Source organism: Melopsittacus undulatus, chromosome 2 (genome assembly GCF_012275295.1).
Source record: "Melopsittacus undulatus isolate bMelUnd1 chromosome 2, bMelUnd1.mat.Z, whole genome shotgun sequence".
NCBI lineage: Eukaryota > Metazoa > Chordata > Aves > Psittaciformes > Psittaculidae > Melopsittacus > Melopsittacus undulatus.
The window spans coordinates 101453145-101474088 of NC_047528.1; the positions used below are offsets into that span (position 1 = coordinate 101453145).

A 20944-nucleotide genomic window follows, 5' to 3' on the forward strand; every position below is an offset into this window, starting at 1 on the left:
AAGAATATACGTGATCATCTTGCAGGAAAGTTTAACTAATACAGCTGTAACCAGTCTCTAAAAAATGATTTAGATTTACGCTTCAACAAGACTAGTGTTTTGGGTTGGAATTTTTGTGGAGACAAAGAAGTAATATTATTAGTATGTAGTCTGTTCATCTTGTAATAAAGGCAAAAACAGTCTTATTGACAAAAATACAGCTATTGGGTAAAGAGAGAAGATTGCTATGTGTTCTGGGTTTAGCAGTAGCAGTCATTTTTTCTCCTTCTTAGTAGCTGGTGCAGTGCTGTGTTTTTGACTTTCGGCCTGGGAACAGCACTGGTAAGAGCAGTGTTTTAGTTACTGCTCAAACATTTAGACTGACCAGGGACTTTGTGAGCCTCATGCTCTGCTGGGGAGGAGGGGAAGCTGGGAGGAAGGAGAGACAGGACACCTGACCCAGGCTAGCCAAAGAGGTATTCCATACCATAGCACGTCATACCCAGAATATAACGGAGAGTTACCCGGAAGGGCTAGGGATTGTGTGGTTGGACGAGGTATCGGTCGGTGCTCGGTCAGGCAGGGTAGGGTGAGTTATCGGTCAGCGGGTTGTGAGGTGTCATATTCTCTTCACTTGTTACTTCCTTTATCATTATTATTATTACTGGTAGTAGCACTAGTGATTTGTGCTATACCTTAGTTATTAAACTGTTCTTACCTCAACCTGTGGGAGCTACATTCTTTTGATTCTGCTCCCCAGCTCTCCAGGAGTTGGGGGAAAAAGGGGGTAAGTGAGTAAATGGAGCTGTGTGGCTGGGTTTAAACCATGACACTATGGTAAAGCAAGGTTCAGTCTTGATTACTTTTCTGCCTCAGCTACACTAGCTGGTAGTCCAATAGCATGATTTCCTTCTTGGGGTAAATATACATGGAGTTGTTAATGAATTCTGATATTGCAGATGCATCCAGACTTTAGCAGTTGCTTTCTGCCCTGTAAAAAGTTTTTCATTGATCAAAATGTGAGGAAAGGACCATCGCTGTTTGTGTGTGTGTGTGTATTAGGTTCACTTAAACTCTGTTTAGCTTTCAGGTCTCCCAGACATCCATCTTGCATTCTGCAAGGTAATTTGAAGTTGAGTGTCTGCAAGTGACTGAATTTACTGTTGGGTGGGAAGGTTGATTCCTTTCCTGACACAACTGGTCCCCATCTTAACTGTCCTCTGTACCATGCTCTTACAGGACAGCCTGCAATCAAGTTCTGTGTACTATGCTTAAATTGGCTTTCCTCTCTTGATAATCTATCTTCACTTCCTCTTTCTTAGACAATATCTTAAGCAATGTCTATGTAAGTGAAGAGTAATGCAGCTGAAACCTGTTAAAGCTTAACCACACCCACTGAGTCATGCCATAGGATTTTCCCTGTCAGACTAATCTCCAGGATGTTTTGGTCTTTTGGTAACAAAGGCAGTAGCTGTACTCCACCCAACAAACAGGGGAGTTGGAGGGGAGCAAAGACAGATTCTGACTAAAATAACCTGCACTGATGCATATTTTTTTTCCTTTGCTCTATCAAAATCTTTTGAAACATCTTCTTCCTAGAAGTTGTCTGTTCACTTTTAGAAAGAGTGATTAGTCTTTCACTGGTATGCAGTATGTTAACAAATACCACATTTTAGTTTGCCAGGCTGTTGATGGAAGTATGTGGTATGATATGTGTATTTATTTTTTTTTTTAATTATAAACTGATGAAGGCCTTTTTCTCTGACCCTAGCAGAAAAACAGGAGCAGCAGAACTGGAGAATTTGCAAGCAGCTTCCATCAGCACCATGATATTTAATGTCTTATGGCATTTGTAACACAGAAATACCTAGTATTACAAAACCTGATGCTTCCTAACCAATATGTGGAGCTCTGCTTGGCTGGATATCAAAGTGGCTTAACCATGGCAAGCAAATTTGACCTGGGTACACTTGCAGCAGTTGTAACATATACTAATCCTATTCTGTATTAAAAATTCCTGTTAGAAGTGAAGATTGCTGCTGTAAGAGCTGCTATAAACATATGCATTAATTGTCTCAATTTTGCCACTGCATCAAAATAGCTCTTGAGAATATCTGCTCTGCTGGAGTCCCTTTCCTGCTATGCATCTTACAGTTCTTGTGGCTCTTTATTTGCTTTCTGCATCTCTATCTCTGGGTCTTGGTCATTGAGTACATTCTAATTTACAGGTGCTGCATGCAGTGAAGACAGGGGTGAAATTATTATTCTTCTGAATCTGAGCCAAAGTTACAGGGAATGGGTTATGATGCAAAGGGAGTAACCTTACAGAGATTTTAAAATAATGATCATGTCAAACTTAAGATACCTAGTCTTCAATTTACATGAAATACTTTTAAAATACAAAAAAAGACCCTCTTTCAATAAAAATAAACAGAGAAAGCGAAAGCAGTAACTTCCAAGTGATATCTGTCTTTGGCCTTCTAAAAGTCTAATGAAAGTCTAAAATATAAATAATGTATAGTGGAAATAGTGTTAAAGAATGAGGGCAATTTCATCTTTGGCCTGCTGTAGCTTCATTTTTAGGTGTGGGAAAGTGGAGCTTGTTTAACCAGCTTGCAAATAAGCAGCCTGATCCATTACTAGAGAGCTAGAATGTTGTGAGTTTGGGTGTTGTAAAGGCTTTAGGGACAGACGCAATTTAGTCTTACCATGAATAAAAGCTTACTGATTTCATTTTTCTTCCTGAAATATACCTATCTGCTGCCCTACTGGAAGATAACCTTCTCTGCCAGTAACTTGTAAGGATTATTCTAAGTCTACTTTTTCAAAATAAAAAAAAAAAACACCAAAACAACAAAAAACCAAACATGGGTATAGAAACTATATGAAGGAAGAAAAAGTTAATTAATCCATGGCATTATACGTAATGTTGGAAGTAGATATCTATACAACTTGATAAGAGGGTCTCTTTTTTTGATAATCCATTTTCAGTTCCAACAAGGTTTTATGATAAAAACTATGCAAATCTGCCTAGCTGCAGACTCTTGTGATCCTCTACCACCTGGTTAACATCATGTGATGGGCACTGATAGTCTTGCTATTATTCTCTACAGAAAGCAAGCCAAGTTGAATATACTGTTAGACTGACTTAGCAGGAGCCTAGCTGGTCTGATTTAGCATGTCCGTTGCAAGTCTAGGCAAATAAATATATCTCTTTATACAGAAGACAAACTGAAACAGAGAGAACACAGGTATGGTGCAGAGTATGAGCAGAATTCTTTGTGGAAATTAACTGAAAATTTTCTGGCAAAAATGAAACACACTGGGGGGGGGGGGGGGCTGGGAGGGGGTGGAGTGGAGAGCGGGAAGGCTTTTTTTGGGTCAGTCCAAAATTTTGAGTCAGATGTTATTAATGTAGCTTTTGAAGAGAGGAAGCTGGTGTGTTCTCTCTGTTCCTTAAAATGAATTCAGACTAAAAGCCAGTGGTCTTCAGACAGATTTGTTGAAGCACTGAAATTCAGTTTTATAATATTTAGAAACTTGCTTCCTTTTTATTCCTGAAACTGTTTGTTGAATTCAGCATTTCTATGCAAATAGTTTTAGGTCCTACTAAATAACTGATTTTGGTAAATGTATTGACAGGAGAAACACCCAGTTCAAACCAAGGACATTTGCTTTTCTCCTAGGAAAAGCCGAGAGGTTTAAAACACGAATGTGTTGAGGTTTAAATCAACATGATTATGTATTTTCTGAAGCCTTTAGTACCAAAGCAGTCTGAAATGCTGTTCTGCATTCTTACTGCCTTGTAGCCTGTGTATGACCACGTAAGTTACACAGCCTGCCTTCCTTTAACAGCTTTGCAGAATGTGTTCTTGTATGAGCAGTCATCAAGTACAAAATGCATATATGTATTCCTTCTGAGTAAGTTCTTGTCAGAAAGAAAGTCTAAGTTTTCCTGCCATCTTTTTTTTTTGCCTGCTTGTGTGGTTTTCAACATAGTACATCTATTTTAAACTTAGAACATGAGCTATTTCAAATAACCTTTCTTGGCTTTAGTGCCTTTTTGCAGAAGTGAAGATATTTATCTGATGGCTTCTGTTCCAAGTTGCGCCTGGCATATTTGGTAAGTGTCCCCTTTGTCTTTTAACTATTTCTGAACCATGTGTTCGCTGCTGATCAATAATTAACTCCTTGTTTGCCCATGAAAACCTTTTGCTTGCCCTGCACTAAGCAAAGTACGCTTGCTGGACATGGTGCATCGATTTGTGTGTTTGAGAGAGATCTATACTAGGGCATTATTAGCAACCAATTTAATAATTGTTTTATAACTCTTCTTAATGCTGGCTCCCTCTCAGTCAGTCACTATAATCCAATTGTTAAAACTGATGGCAACCATCAGGATATAGTTGCCTGATACTATTTAGGATAGCGTTTGTGATGAGAACCAAATTTGTTCTGGGTCCTAATCTATAATTTGTAGAAAGCTGCGAATCACCTTTACAGCTCTTTTTTTAAACTTGTCTGGTTTTGATTGCTTAAGCTCAGCCAAAGCTATTCAGAGTAAAAAACTGGCAATGATAGATAGTTTTAAAGGTCAGCCTTGGAGCAGTAGTCTGAAATGTATTCTTTTAGTATGTTCTCACATGTAGCATGATACACGTAGGAGTCAGGACCATAATTACTGGGTGTCAGGACAGACAGTAATCTTCCCCAGTTAGAATATGAAGACCTGGTTTTAGTGTTACAAAGTGTTGCTTATGATTCTTTTTCCATGCTTCATTTTCATTTGGCATTTTCATATCAGTGGTACATCCAAAAGATCCTGCTTTGTTTTGGGAATAACAGGGTTCGTTGTGCTGCAGAGATTGTTTTGCCAGTATGGACTAGACTCATGCTCCTCCATGTGTGGCTTTTGCCCACAAGATCATTTGATGTTGCTGGTGACCAAATGTAACCAAATGTACATTTGAACATCTGGGAAGGCAATGAAGATAAAATACGAAGTTTGCAGCATGTGCAGTGTTGTGAGGATGATGATCACACTAAATATGTGAACAGACAATAAAATTAGATTGTTTTGGAAAACTGCAGCCTGAAGAATGTATTCTGTAATCACTTGTCATGTGACTAATAGTGATAGCTTGCAGGCAACCAATGCCAACTAAAATATTATGTGTATGTATTAGACTTTTACCATGTCAGACAGAGGATATAATTGCAGATATTAGAAATTAATGGTGAGGTGGAAGGGAGCAAGGTCTTTGGATTGTTAATAATGTTTTTCAAAACACAGTGAAACTTCCCATAGCTTAGAGGAGTCAATGTGGTGCAATAGCTTAAAGAAAAGAAGACAAAAAAACCCCCAAAATAATAACACACATGCAAAAGAAAACAAACAAACAACAACAAAAAAACCACCACCAACAAAAAAAACCCCAACCACAAACAAAAAGCACACCACAACCCACAGGCTGACCCAGATAATTTCAGGCAGCTCCATCTCATATTGTTCCTTTATTTCAGGAAGAGGACAAAATAAGGGAGTAGCCAATATTGGACTTCTTAAAGCATTAAGGAAGGGTGATACATGCCAATCAGTATAGTTTAATGCAAAGTATATCTGGTTTAATTTGATACTCTTCTTTAAAATAGTATTATCAGCCACCCTTATGAAACTAATTTCACTGGTGTAATGCATTTTGATTCATTTTCCCATTTGAATGGTATTGTGTGATTCACGTACTAAGAAATTTCAAAAATACAACCTTCAAATTCATCGATACGGATAAAAGAGAAGTAACTGATGTCAGCTTTGATGATGCTCACAGTCACAAAGCAAGGGGATTCAGGAGGTATTCTGGGTATTAACTTTTATCCTGCAATATTTTAGCCTTTTATTACAGGGAAGAAGTAAGCATTAAGAACCTACCTATAATGGAAAATTCAAACACTTAGTTAATTCAACAGAATCACAGAAAAACTCTTCTAAAGTTTATTTTAGTTTCATCTCCCCAGTCAGTCACATAAGAATACAAAAAGGTTATCAAATCCCTGTATGGGAAGGAGCTTTAGGAACAGCACTGTAAAGCCCAGTGGGTAGAGACTGGACACAAACACAAACCAATTTTTATTCTGATAGAGATGTGTGATATTTTTTGTATGCTTCTGTATGAATTTGAAGACCTGGAGATGAGACAAGCTAAGTTAAAATTGAAGATGGTTTATGTTTAACAGAATGGGCCAGAAACTTCAGCACCAACTGCTTAACATCAGTTGTGGATCAAAGGATGGAATTGTATATCTGCCCAGAGATTTCTTTCATGAAATCTAGACTATAGGCATTTTCACAGCATCTGTCAAACTCTTAAGCACCAGCACTGAAATAGATCCTGAGCCAGATTGAGACCACAGTAGAAAATGAGACAAACATACATTTTACTTAAATTTTTAAAGTAGTTTACTAAGGATTATGGTGAGTTCTTTAAAACAATAATTAATTAGTAATGAAATACTATTGGACTTTGTTTATGTAAGATTTTCCCTTCAGTATCAGTGCATGCATTCTGCAACTTAATTGTGGCTGCATTCTTGGGTCTACATTCATTTCATACATAATGTGTCAAAGCGGTTGATGGAAACAAGTGATTAACAGCATGTACATGCAATAGGTGGTAATTAAAGTTCAGTATGCTGCCTTGAAGCTCCTCCATGATGTCTGTAGTCTTATGCTGTCCAAGTGATCACAATTGCTTATTGAAAAAGTTGTGAACTTTTATCCAGGAAGAAATACGTAGGGATATTTGCTTTTTCCATTAATCCCCGTGTACAGGAAACACTCAACAATTTTCTTGTTGTTTTGACAAGCTTCTCAGCACTGGCAAAACCAGGGAAACATTTTTGGTGATACAGTTGACACTGGTAATTAGCTTATCAAAAGATATTTTCCTAATAGTTTCTTTTTGGTTAAATGTCAACAGATCCTAATCAAGACTAGATTAGATGGATTCTCACTTCAGGCTGACCTATTAGCTGCCACTGAGAAGCCTGTTCGTTATCCATTACCTGAGGTACTTAAGAGTGTAGTGGGAGCCAAACAAGCTGATGCCATGTTTGGAAGAGTTACTCACTATTACAAGTATGCAGTATATGGTGAGCTGAACTAGATTTAGTATGACATCCATTTCTAGTCCTCACACCCAATCCGTCAACATTTTGCTTTCTAAGTGGGGAATCTCTTCTTAGGAGATGTAGCATCTAACTGGGAAATTTCCGTCACTGCCAGCCATGCCGGGTTTCTGTTTTCTAGGAAGATAGAAAATATACCCCTCTTCTTCCAAACCATGCAAGTCAAACATCCTGTAATTGTAAGTAATTGCTTCTGCCTCTGATATCCTGCTGCTTGAGTAGACAATGACTCAACCACAGCCTGTAGTGGAGCTGAAGCTGCTTCTTCTTGGTACTTGTCTCTCACTGAAGATGGTGTGGAGGAGGGGAAGGAAGGTAGTTTAAACAGTTTATCTCTGCTGGATCCCGGTCAGTAAGGGGGAGGCAGAGGTGAAGAGCAATGACCTGAGTGTAGCAAATGCTGTTACGCTGTTGCATCACAAATATTTCATTTCTAAGGGGAAGTTAGAAGCAGCAACAGCAATAAAAGCAGTGTTTTCTGCTTTGTCTTCCAGACCAGCATCAACAGGCATCTGTACCATGACACTCCACTGCATGTGCCTTTTTCTCTTCCTTCTGCTTGATTCATGGTGGCCAGACTCAGAGAAGCATGTGGTGGAAGCAGTGAAGGTCAGGGAGCACTACATAGCTGCTCAGATCACTAGCTGGACCTACAAACCGGAACCTGAGGAAAAGTCCAGGTAACAAAGTACAGGACAATGACGATGAAACTAGCCCTCTCTTGTGACTGAGTGTTTTCTGCCATCTCCTGTGGGATTCTAGAGCCCAGGAGGATTTTAGAGCCTGATCTGTTGACTTCAGAGAAACTTGTGTGACTTTAAACAGCATGATTTGGGCTGGAGCCAGTGAAGTATTAAAAGCTCCTTTTTATTGTTCATTAGTGGATAGAATTACTTTTATGTATTCAGAGCACTTTTGTAAAGTATCTTCCAGGGCTTGCTTGTGTCTTCTTTTTCTGTGGGTTGATGTTTGTTTTGGGTTGGGTTTTTTTGATGTAATTGTTTTACGCATATAGATTTTGACCAGTATTGAGCCATTGTTTGGTGAGATTTCGAGAACTTTCAGACTTTAGAATTTGCTGAGGGAATAAATATGTTCCACTATGGATACTATCACTTTCACTTAAATCAGAGCCCAATGAACTTTGGAACTAGCTATGTTGTTTCTGAGTTGCTCAGTAGTTTTTGTGAAATGGCTATCCTGGGTTCTGCTGGTAAAGTGTGTAGGATCAGGCATTGCTGACCTTCATTAAGTATTTTTGTCCAGACACCATTGCAGAATGTCCAGCCTACATGCATATGCCAATCAAGCATATACATATCTTACTTGTATTGCCACTATTATCATTAAGATTATAAACACTGCAAGTGCAATGCTACAGGTGATGGAACTTGATGTAATTTAGAAATCTGTTTAAATTAGGCTTCATTTTTATGCTGTGCTCCCTGTAGTCACCATACACAGCTTTTATTTGTCCATGAAGTGGCATGAAATGATACAGGTTACTTGTTCTACTACACTGAAGAGCGTATTTGGGAACTACTGGATTTTTGTATATTAGTGGATGGTGTGTTTTCTTCATTACAGTTCAGTTTGTGGTTTTTATTTCTATTTTTTTTAAGATGTATTGCATTTCTGGGTGTTACAGAAAGGACATTTCCAATTCAGATTTAGACTTTCTATCCTTTTTTCAAGACTTAATTAAAAGTTTCTATGATTTTTAAAACTCCACTTGGAAGTTTAATAAAAATTATAAAAGCATAATGTCAAACAGGCAAGACAGAAGAAAATATGATTTAAATGCACTAATATGAAGCCAGATGCCATTTAAACATTGACCTGAGCACATGAATTCAGTAGTTAGAACTTAATTCTCATCTGCACTGAATGCATCAATATAAGCATCAGCTGCTGTTTCATTAAACATCACATTGTGGACGGACTGTTGAAACTCTGATTAGGGTTTTTCATACACAGTGCCTATTGAGATATCTCTCGTAAGTCTTGAGAGTAACTCACATCCTAAATGGGTCTGATGAACTTTGTAGAATGTACAGAAATTCAACTCAAAACCAATCACTCAAAGGGGGAAAAAAAGCCAAAAACAAGCAACAAAAAAAAAAACCCCAAACCACCCCCAAACAAAAAACCCCAAGCCACAAAGCTACTCACTGCAGCAGTTGGCTACATAACTTGCTCTGATTGGATACTTTGCTGCATTGGGTCTAAATAACTGAAGAGAGGCTGAAAAGAAAATGGGTTCTTCCTGCACTATTTCCTTAATTTTCCAGTCATACAGGCTAGAAGAAGACACTTCTAGAGTCAGTTGTCTTATCTTTGTGAAGATTTGCTACCACATACAAGTGATATCTATAAGACACTTAAGAGCAAAATGAAAATGTATTATCTGTGCTTGCAGCATTGCTGCTGCTGTTCCCAAAAGTTATGTAATTAGACCTGCTTGCGTAGCCTGAGGTTTCCAAAGTGTTAGCAAGCTACGCACTTTTTTCCTTCTGTCTATGCAATTGGTGCTGATGATCAATTTCCTCTTCCACCCCATAGTCTTAAGGCATATTCTATTAAATATTGCCACATTAGGGCAACACTTGTCAATGAAGTTTGTGGATTGGGCTCTTCTTAAAGAGTGGAACTAAATTTCATCAGTGTCTTTAAAGAGAGGGGAATGAATTGGAGCATGAATGGATTCTGTCTGACTTCTGGTGTGAGTGTTGCAGAGGGATTTACAAAAGACCTCTATAAAAAGAGATCTCCCCCTTATGGACCGTGGATGTCACTGAAGCAAGTTCACTGTGTTATTTCTGCCCAGCCTCTCTGTGCTTGAGCAGCCCATCAGCTCCCTACTATCAAATGTGCCTGAGGGGGCATTGCAAAAAAGCAAGTGGAATTACTGTTGGATCCAGTCATCATACATACTGTAAGAGATCAGCCAATAAATGAGAAAGGCTATTATCCCTCCAGCTCTCTTCTCATCATTATTTATTTGTGTGCCGTTTTCCTTCTGCTTGCCTAAATATTTTCTCGGAAAGTGGTGTGTGGTCTGCTGGGTGCCTAATTCACTTGCAGTGTTTCTGACAAAGCAATTTTCTGACTTGCTGTGAGATTCGTAGTTGTCAGGGAACAGTTTTGTGCTTGCCTTCAAGGTCATTGCTGCAACAGGAACTTGCTGTTAATGCTGTTGTAGAATCTTTGTGGTGATTTTTAAAGTTCAGACATGGGGATAAGTAAATAGAAATTCAAGTTTCACTGTGTTTTGTCAGATGCTTTTTAAGTTAAGATATCGTGGTCAAGACATCTTCCTCTGTGTCTCAAATGGACAAAAACAAAGGCATCTTCAGAATCAAAAGGACCTATAGAAGCCATCAGCAAAATCAGGGGTAAAGTGTGCTAGGTACTGTAATCAAATGTCTAGTGTGAAGTGGCTTACCTCAGGAACATAGATTCAGTAGAGTAAGAAAGAAAGGGGAAGACGCTACAAAGAATTGGACTGTGTGCCTTGCCTTCAGCAAAACATGCAAGTGATTAAATTTGATTCCAGGATTTGTTTTCTGAGATCATCTTTTAAACAGCAATGGCATCTCTGGGAGTCTCTGTCCTTTTAATTCCTCTTTTTTAACTCTTTGGTTTCAGATTGGAACATTCAGATCCATTGTTTAAGAAAATTTCTTACAGAGAATATGAAGTGGATTTTAAAAAAGAAAAGCCAGCAAAGAAATTTGAAGGTAAACAGGAAGGAAATGTCTGAGTATGTTTGTTGCTTTTTATACAGCCAATTACAAGCTTGTATTTTTGTGTTCACTGTTTTTCACATAAACCAAACAGGCACAGGGGATGAGGTCGCTGCAGTGCACCAGGCTTTCAAAAGCCAGAGAGGCTGGATTTTCAGAGGCTCAGTGCTATCTGCAAATTAATCGCATGATACAAAGTTGTTCCCTTTGTTTTCAGCTTCTGAGGGGAGTTCCTGTACACATTTAGACAGGTATGGCACAGTCACAGTGGAGACACTAGAAATTCCTATGGAATGAGTGTAAGGCCTGAGGCTAAACATTTTCTGATAAATTGTTGGAAAGGAAAAGAAAAACTGCAAGGTTGGGTATGAAAGATGTCCCCTTGACCTTGCATCTGTTACTGCTTGAAAACACCTTAAGGGCTTGGAGGCAAGTTCTTCTACTTATGCCATACATAAATATAGTATTTGTGTTCTGGTACTTATGCAGGGTACTTATATAGTGTTTCTGTGTTTGCTATTAAGAGATAATATAACTTCAGATATTAGATGTTCAGATTTAGATTTCAGAGTAAATGTGTGTGAGGCTGGTGATATGAAGTTGGTACAGGTTGCCCTGAAAGACCCAATCTATGATCCGATTCCTTCCAGTTTTGTTCTTCGGTGTTATCTGAAACTGCTTTTTTTCAGAGAAAGAAAGTAGTAACTTTATGCTTTACAGGAAAAGAGGCAGATAAGACAAAGGTTGTTTTAGCAGATCTCTTTCATTGCTTATTTTTGCAACATGGGGAGTGGGGATAAAAGACCCTCTTGAAAACTTTAGCAGGCAATGCCTCAAGAAATTTGCAGCATGGAATTTATTATTTCTTTAGGTAACACTTGGGTTTTGAAAGATCTTTTTGTTCTGTGACCTCTGGCATTGACACTGCTACTCAAATGTTCCTGAATGTCTTTCCCTAACTCTTAAATTATAAAATGTCTGCCTTCCTAAAACTGTTAATTGTGTGTGAATGATTCCTAGAAGTTCCCAATGAAGCTCAACATGAGCCTTTTGATAAATTTTCTGTATCTGGAAATAAGTTTTTTTTTTTGAGTCTACCATTTTCCTGTGATTTCTAAGTGCTCTTTGCCAGATACACAATTTATAACATTCCTGACTATAAGCCTGCAGGTTTTAAATCTCCACATGCCTTTTTAAGCATAAATCTTCCTTGCAGTGGTCATTATCTGCCTGTATTAATTTAGCAACTTGTACTTTGAGAGTTCATGTTCCCTCACTGGGAGAAGAAATCTTTTAATTTCACTAAACATACTGGTTTGCTTACATTTTCTTTATCTTGAATGACTGCAGGACTTCTGGGACCAACTCTGCATGCTGAAGTGGGAGATACTCTAGTAGTTCATCTTAAGAATATGGCTGACAAGCCAGTCAGTATTCATCCCCAAGGCATAGCATACAGCAAAAATGCAGAAGGTAAATGCTAGAAAAACAAATCTGTGTTTTGTTCATTTACTTGCAGACTACTACATGAAATATTGAGAAGGGCCCAGACCAGTGTTTAAGGATATGTGTAACACAAGTATCTGTTTATCCTGGATTAAAACTTCACAGCCATTGTTAGCTCCTTTCTTGTTCATCAGTGTAACACCAGAAATATGAGTTTCATCTGACGTGTACAGTCTCCTGACCAACTACCTGTGTGCAAATACTGTTTCATAGAATTGCAGAGTGGTTGAGGTTGGAAGGCACCTCTGGAGGTCATCTGGTCCAACCCCCATGTAACTGCAAAATATTCCTTTTCAGGACGTGAAAACTCTTAAATACGGTCTCAAAAAAAACCACACAACTTTTCTAAATCCTTTGCAATAGCTTACATCAGGGTGTTATTGGTAAAGGCAGGTAACAATGCTGATGATGTTGTTCTGATACTCAGCATTTCATTCTCAGCTTTGTGGTGTTTTGCTCCTGAAACCCTCATGAAACTAGCAGAAAGAGATCATAAACTGTGATCAAATTGACTAGCACAGAGTGAGCTTTCACATACTTCTTAGATTGCCCTGCCCTGGGTGCTGAGCCAGAGCGCTGACCTACAGTTCACAAATTTATTAGCTTTGTTGTGTTGGTACAAAAAAAGTTTTGTAGCATGGAGTTGAACAGAACATCTTATTGGAAGGGATAAGCAGTTCAGTTTGACTATCTATATAATAAAAGACACACTATAATGTGCCTTTTGTACCTAGGATTTTGATTCTGTCTCACCTTTGTTATATTGCAGGTTTGTTGGATATGGTAGGTATAGATATGAGCCATTACTGCCACCTGGATGCTCGGTGCACAAAAGGTCTGAGACAGGAAGGCAATGCTAGTCTGCCCAATGGTTTTATGAACTGGTTGTCAGAGAATATTCCAGGTGCTTTAATTACTCTTTTTCTTCATGCTGCTCTACTGACTCTTTTCTTGGCAGGCTCCCTGTATGATGACCGAACATCATCTGTAGAAAAACGAGATGATGCTGTGCTTCCGGGCCAGGTCTACACATATGTGTGGGATATAACAGAAGAAGTTGGTCCAAGAGAAGCTGATCTTCCTTGTCTTACTTATGCATATTATTCTCATGAGAACATGGCAATGGATTTTAACTCTGGTCTGATTGGGGCACTGCTTATCTGTAAGAAAGGTAATGAAATGCTTTAAGGTAGCATAGTTTAATTTCTTAATAAGGTTGTATGGTAATGGGGAAGATATATTATTCTTGTTTCCACATCTTTACATGCAGTGTACAGTAAATGGTTTTTAACGTCTTTCTTTCAGACATTGAAGTGTTTATTTCATGCAGATCCATCCTAGATTTATAGGATGGACAGAGAGTGCTACTGATAGATACATTTGCCTGACCCAGTTGCAATTTCAGTTGCTTTACTGCTAAATACATGGCCTTACATTTCTTGCCCTAGAGCCTCTCATAAATCAGAAGGATTACATTAAAGATAAGTGTCAATGCAGGAGTCACGGACAACGCAGAGACGATCAATGTGATCAAGCAATTGCCAAAGTTTATTCAGATACAGTGCTCCTTTTATACCCTTACACCCTTAGGTTTCTTATGTAACAGCCTTGGATACTGAGCTCTAATTGGTTAGTCTAGAGGTTACTACTGTTTGCAAAGCTAATGTTTATAACTTGTTTTAATTGTGATTAAATACCTTACTCTAAAAATACAGTGGGAAACTACAACCTTGGCAGACATCATTCTCTGCACGTTTTCAGTGGAAAATTACAGAGGCCTAACAAGACAATTGACCTTGTTTATGCCTGCCAAGAATCTTCTTACTTTACAGTAACAAGGCTCAGGGTATCGGGATCGCTCACTACGTGGCCTTGGCTCTTTAAGAATTCCCACAGATAACTGCTTCCACTGCCAGTGTCTCTTCCTATGTAGAATAATCAACAAACTTCCAAATTTTTAGTTCATACAGTTCAGGAGGACATCTATTTTAGTCCTGGACTGTGTATTGAAAATAGCAAATGGAAGTTTTTGATGTGAGCAGTTTACAGGAAGGACAGTAAAATGGCACTTGTTCTGTGTGGCATGTCCAGAATTAATTATAAATGTTGATAGAAATTACACCTGTATCACAAACTCAACTAGATGGTTTCTTATAACTGATCCTGTTCAGTAGTATTTGTCAAAGTTTATGTGAGTGGTTGGCTTTACTCATTTTAAAGGAGCTGATGACCTCAGTATGGCTTGGAAAGGCTCTGTAGGTCACTGTGCCATCATCCTTCTCCTTGCCTCACAGTCTCAAAAGAGGGACCAGCATCTGATTGCGAACAGACAGCTGTTCAACATTCCCATTCATTAAGGTGATCCCTACAGCATATTGCCAGAATAGTCCTGAGACAATTTGCTGCATGTTGTTTAATCTCCTCTGGATTATTACAGACTTTTGATTTCATGGTTACCCAACCCAAAAGTACTTTCAGAAATAAAATTACTTTATAAGCATCCTTAAGGTCTTGTTTTGGTCAGGCACAGCCAGTGCATACTAACAGGTGAAGCAAGCTCATTAAATACATGTTGATGACACTACGTTGATATGAAAACTACTTTTTTTAAGCTTCAAACCAAGACCTGTTGTTTCTTTGTCATAGGAAGCCTAAATGAGGATGGGTCACAGAAACTTTTCGATAAGGAGTATGTACTGATGTTTGGTGTGTTTGATGAAGACAAGAGTTGGCAAAAATCAGCATCACTGAAGTACACAATTAATGGCTATACTGATGGAACATTACCAGGTACTATTCAGGTTAATGTGAAAGGAAACTAACATTGATGAAGACTGAGTATTACCTTTGCTTTTAGTGCAAGGGAACAGGAATGTGGAGGCATGGATTACAGCCTTTTTTAGAACATGTCTGTAAGCATCTAAACCTTAGAAGAGAAACTGTGCTGCTGGAAGGAAGTCATTGCTGATAAGAACAAGATTACTTCTAAAAAGAGTTCTGCACAAAGAACAGGGTTACTAACTATAAAAACATAAATACCTCACTTTTTTACTCAGTTGAGGGGGAAAGAGTGATGTGTTTAAGTTAACTGCTGGTTTTACAGCATTTAGAACATACTAAGTGAAGAACTTCCTGGAAGTGGAAAGTCAGTTGCCTTGTGGGAAGACTAGGAAGGTTGTAATGGGCTACACCTGCGCCAGAGCAATCCCAAGCACAGCTATAGGTTGGGCAGAGAAGAGATTCAGAGCAGCCCTGCAGAGAAGGACTTGAGGATGTTGGTTGATGAGAATATGAACATGAGCCAGCTTCAGTGTGCGCTTGCAGACCAGAAAGCCAACTGGGCTGCATCAAAAGGATCGTGACCAGCAGGTCCAAGGAGATGATCCTGCCCCTCTGCTCTCCTCTTGTGAGACCTCACCTGGATTATTGTGTGCAGTTCTGGTGTGCTCAACATCAAAAGGACATGGAACTGTTGGAACAAGTCCAGAGGAGGGCCACGAGGATGATCAGGGGACTGGAGCACCTCCCATATGAAGACAGGCTGGGAAAGTTGGGGCTGTTCAGCCTGGAAAAGAGAAGGCTGCGTGGAGACCTCATAGCAGCCTTCCAGTATCTGAAGGGGGGCTATAGGGATGCTGGGATTCGTTAGGGACTGTAGTGATAGGACAAGGGGCAACATGTTAAAACTTAAACACGGAAAATTTAGTTTGGATATAAGGAGGAAGTTCTTTACTGTAAGGGTGTTGAGCACTGGAATGGGTTGCCCATGGAGGTAGTGAATGCTCCATCCCTGGCAGTGTTCAAGGCCAGGTTGGACAGAGCCTTGGGTGATATGGTTTAGTGTGAGGTGTCCCTGCCCAAGGCAGGGGGGTTGGAACTAGATGATCTTAAGGTCCTTTCCAACCCTAACTATTCTATGATTCTATTCTGTCACTAGCGTTTTCCCCTAGTTCTCCTAAGCAGCTACTTTCATATCTCTATCCAGTCCATTGAGGAAATGCAAAAGACAATTTTAAGTCCCTTTCCTCTCCCCTTTCCTCTCCCCTTTCCTCTCCCCTTTCCTCTCCCCTTTCCTCTCCCCTTTCCTCTCCCCTTTCCTCTCCCCTTTCCTCTCCCCTTTCCTCTCCCCTTTCCTCTCCCCTTTCCTCTCCCCTTTCCTCTCCCCTTTCCTCTCCCCTTTCCTCTCCCCTTTCCTCTCCCCTTTCCTCTCCCCTTTCCTCTCCCCTTTCCCCTCCCCTTTCCCCTCCCCTTTCCCCTTTCCCTCCTTTCCAAAATAAGCTTCTGGTATTTTTCCTTCTTTCCCACCTCACTGTAACTCAGGTTGTCATTTGAATGTAAGATTTAAACACTTGTCTTTCACTGATGTAGAGGATTTTGGTATCTGTTCCATTGGCGAGCTTCTGAAACTTCCTCTTGTTACAAACACTGATCACAGGAATCAGATATTTAATTTTCATTTAATGTTTTGAGCAAAGCCTCACTATAGACCTAGTGTGCGTAGGAAGCTTGTATGATTTGTCTGTGTTCTGAACCCTACTCTGGTGTCTCTTTCAGATTTAGAAGCTTGTGCATATGACAACATTAGCTTGCATTTGATAGGAATGAGTTCCAAGCCAGAAATTTTCTCCATTCATATCAATGGCCAGTCCATGGAACAAAGACAACAACGAGTTTCTACTGTTAACCTACTGGGAGGAGCATCAACCACAGTAAACATGACAGTGACTGAGGAAGGAAGGTGGCTCATATCTTCTCTTGTCCAGAAACACCTGCAAGGCAAGGGAACAACTATTTATTAGGCAACTGTGGAGTTGTCCTTCTCTTCTTTATATCCCAAATGGCTTCTGCTGTTTTGCAGTGCTACAGTTACTGCGTTTCAGATGGTTGTTATTTCACTCAGAAACCACTGGAGACCAGGGCATTCTGTTGGAATGAGAAGTGCATAATGAGCTAAAAGGCACTTTTGTCTGCTGCTTAATTGCTGTGTGCAGGTCACAGAGCAACAGTGAATCAGTACTCCAGTGTCTAAATCTCTCTGAGCTGTTCAGATAAGTACCATTATAAAATGGGTAAGGAACCACCTGTTCCTGGGGAAGAGCTGAGGGCCACTCAATGGGATGGAAACATTTGCTGTTCATCGTTTGAAAGTGGGTATCTCTCAGCAGTGACCAGAATTCTGTTTTAAAGCACAAGAGAAATGTCTTTTACAAGAGCTGAAAGGCATGTCTTGGGGGGGGGGGGGGGGGGGGGGAACCCAAACAGAGTAGGGGAGAATAGCTTTCTCTCTGTTGAGCTGGTATTTTTAAGAGGGCTAGTTGAGATAGCTTCTCTATTCCATTTGATTCTTATAGGATCCTTGGAAGGCTTACAGCTTATACATAGTCTAAATGGATTCAGCCCTTTCAAGCCTGAAAAGATGGCAATCAGGCGAACAAACACATGCTGACAGCCTTACTTAGCTAAAGAAAAGAGACATGAGTTCAAGTGATAAGGGTTCATAAAATGGAAAATCACTGTGGTACTGTTTCTTCCCAATCAGCTGGAATGCATGGTTACCTCACTATAAGAGACTGTGGGGACAAAGAGGTGAAGAAGAGTAGTCTCTCCTATAAAGAACGTCGTATGGTCAACAGCTGGGAATATTTCATTGCTGCAGAAGAAGTTACTTGGGATTATGCACCAAATATTCCAGACAGCCTTGACAGGTAAAATGGTACTTTTCCAACATAATACAGAATGTTAACATGAAATCACAGAATAATTCAGGTTGGACAGGGCCTCTGGGGACCCAACAGCAAAGTGGCATAGGACCCATATTCAGTCAAGTTTTCATTGTCTCCAGTGGTGGGGACTCCTCAATTTCTCTGGGCACCTTTGCAACCTCAGAGTGAAAAAGTTTTTGCTTTTACTTGATCAGACTTTTTGATGTTGTACATTGTGTCCATTGTGTCTTATCTCTTCACTATGCAAACCTGAGAAGAATCTGGTTCTGTTTTCTCTATAATCCCCTGTTTGATAGTTGAAGATAAAAAGAAGATGCTCCATTAGCTGTGTCTTTGTATGACTGAATAAGCTGAGATTTTCTCCTATGTCATCTGTTGTTGCTTCTCAGTCACTTTGGTGGCCCTCCACCAGGCTCTCACCACACTGTCAATGGCTTTCTTTTCTGAAGAGCCCAGAAGTGGACACTTTCTTTTGCCTCTAATGGGAAACCCAAAAGAAGAAAATGACTTATGAAATGCCTTAAGTAGCATACAAGCCTGTTTCCTAAATTATTTTTAAATGTGAATTGTGCTGAAAGAAACAATCTTTAAAAGAGAGGCGAAGAGAGGGAGGGAATATTTCTGGAGAATTCAATTTTTTTAAAGTTCAGTACAAAAAATTGTTTAGGGAACAGAAGAAAGAGAGGTGTCTATAAATGACCTCTGCATGACACCTGTGTAAATGTAGTAAAAGTCATAATAAATAAGCATATTGGGCTATTTTGTTTGATTTAAGGAATTCTGTAACATACATGAGGTCATAGAAATCATAGAATGGTTAGGGTTGGAAACACAATGCCACCAGTGCACTCTAAGGTTAAATTTGCAATTTCAGTTCGCCACTGCTAGAGCACTGGTAACTTTACAAGCCGATGTTCATAAGAACCTCTAAGGATTTAAGCAGAATAAGACAAATTTCTTACCCTGTGTGGAGTTACAGTTTCATATATCTCCACAGAATATAGTGTTCACGTAACAGTTTAAGTATTCCTTCTTCTTTGGCATGATCTTTGTCCCTTTTTACTTGCTCTTGGACTGCATGGAGCAAGATTTTACATCTTTCCCTGCTGATTACATGGCATTACTTAACCACCTCAGTGCTTCTTTGCTCAAAGTTAGAGTTTATCCCTGTTCAGTAACTTTTTCTGAAATGCAAGTGACCAGAACAACTATGTTACTCTGTGTTACTTCCTGGTAAATATCCTAGTTTTGCTATCAGCATTAACAATTCTAGTGTTTTTAAACCTGAGTGTGGTACTGCTTATTGTATGGTGCTTGACTGGGATTAAAATTAGCTGTTCCTGTCTCTCCTAGAATCTTTACTCCTGTAAGCAAATTGTTTATTTGCCATTTTTATAGGAGAACAGTGATTTCTGTTATCTAATCTTGAAAATGTAGCTGCTGCTTCAGTTGGTTTCTTTCTTGCATGTATGCCCAATAAAATGAAATGTGAACTCTGATGCTAATTGATCCTATGTGATACTAGAACAGAAACAGTGTTCCAAGATCCTTCTTACCTAGTTTAGGTTAGAATATGGAGTAAAGAGCGTTAGGTTAGTTTAGGGTTTGGATTTTTTTTCAAGCAATGAGGTTTCTACCAGTTGCTTGAGTATGAATTCTGTATTCCAGTAGATGTCACTACTCCAGTTTTGTTGATCATTTGTCTTTTTCTTTAAGACACTATAAAGCACAGCACTTGGACAACTTCTCAAATCTCATAGGTAAAAAGTACAAAAAGGCAATTTTTAGGCAATATACTGATGCCAGCTTCACTAAACGTCTGGAAAATCCTCGCCCCAAGGAAACTGGAATTTTGGGCCCTGTTATCAGAGCTCAACTCCATGACAACGTCAAAGTACGTAACAAGTTCAGAGTTTATTTATACTATAGCATAATTTTCTGTTGGGTAGAGATAGAAAAGAACTACTTTGATTTGTTTGGGGATTTTTTGACAAAGAATATAGCTGATGTTACAAATATTGGCCCTGTTAAAAGGTATGATCACAAGTGATGGTGTTTAGCTTAATTTTTTCAGCTTTCCCTCTATAGTTTCCTAATGGTGCTTTATTTTACAAAATAAACACACTTCATTAACACTTTGTAAAATATATTTATATGTTGGCACTGATCTAAATGGAAAAGATTTGAACATGAGCCCAAGCTTCATAAGCCTCTCATTCCTTATATTGTTATTTTTTCTGCCTGTTTTAGACAGTGGTACTCAATTTTCATCCTTAAATGTTCTTTCATGGAGTTATGAAATGAAACACCCTCTATCATACCCACTTGTGTTTCTGTTGTCACTTAATGATGCATTTCAAAGTTTCATGACCTTTTATTGCTACCATGACTCTGTGACTCTGAATTTGCGTTTAGCATGTTTGGGTTGGGGTTTTTTTCCTGGTTTCATCAGGAATAGGCAGGATATTTTGCCTTTTCCTCTCATATCCATTTGGGTCTTGGAATCTGAAAAAAGATTTGCTCTTAAATCTGTTTATATTTGTTTTCTCCCATATTGAAAGTTCTTAAGGACTTTAATCAATAACTTCATATTCCCTGAGGTGATGTGTGCCTTGTAGCTGGAGAAATGAGTGTTCTTTTTAGATTTTCCAGAGACCAGATGCAAGAAGCTGAACTTTTACACAATGGGCTCTATGAAGCCCAGCATCAGGGTACCAACAGCATTTAGACTGTGGGTTTTATATTATCAGATAATATTGAAGACATCCCTTTGCTCTGCACTTTCTGGGCTGAAGCCAGGAAAAT

General features: G+C 39.1%; 1 protein-coding gene across 1 annotated transcript in view; it reads left to right on the forward strand.

Moving 5' to 3' along the window:
• Window positions 1–7389: 7389 nt before the first annotated feature.
• F5 (coagulation factor V) overlaps window positions 7390–20944 on the forward strand; it is a 31901-nt gene continuing 18346 nt past the window's right edge. The window contains 8 exon segments of the mRNA XM_005151604.3: window positions 7390–7844; window positions 10813–10904; window positions 12261–12383; window positions 13375–13587; window positions 15063–15206; window positions 16971–17192; window positions 17956–18121; window positions 19856–20033. Of these exon segments, the coding sequence (XP_005151661.3) occupies window positions 7390–7844; window positions 10813–10904; window positions 12261–12383; window positions 13375–13587; window positions 15063–15206; window positions 16971–17192; window positions 17956–18121; window positions 19856–20033 (1593 nt within the window).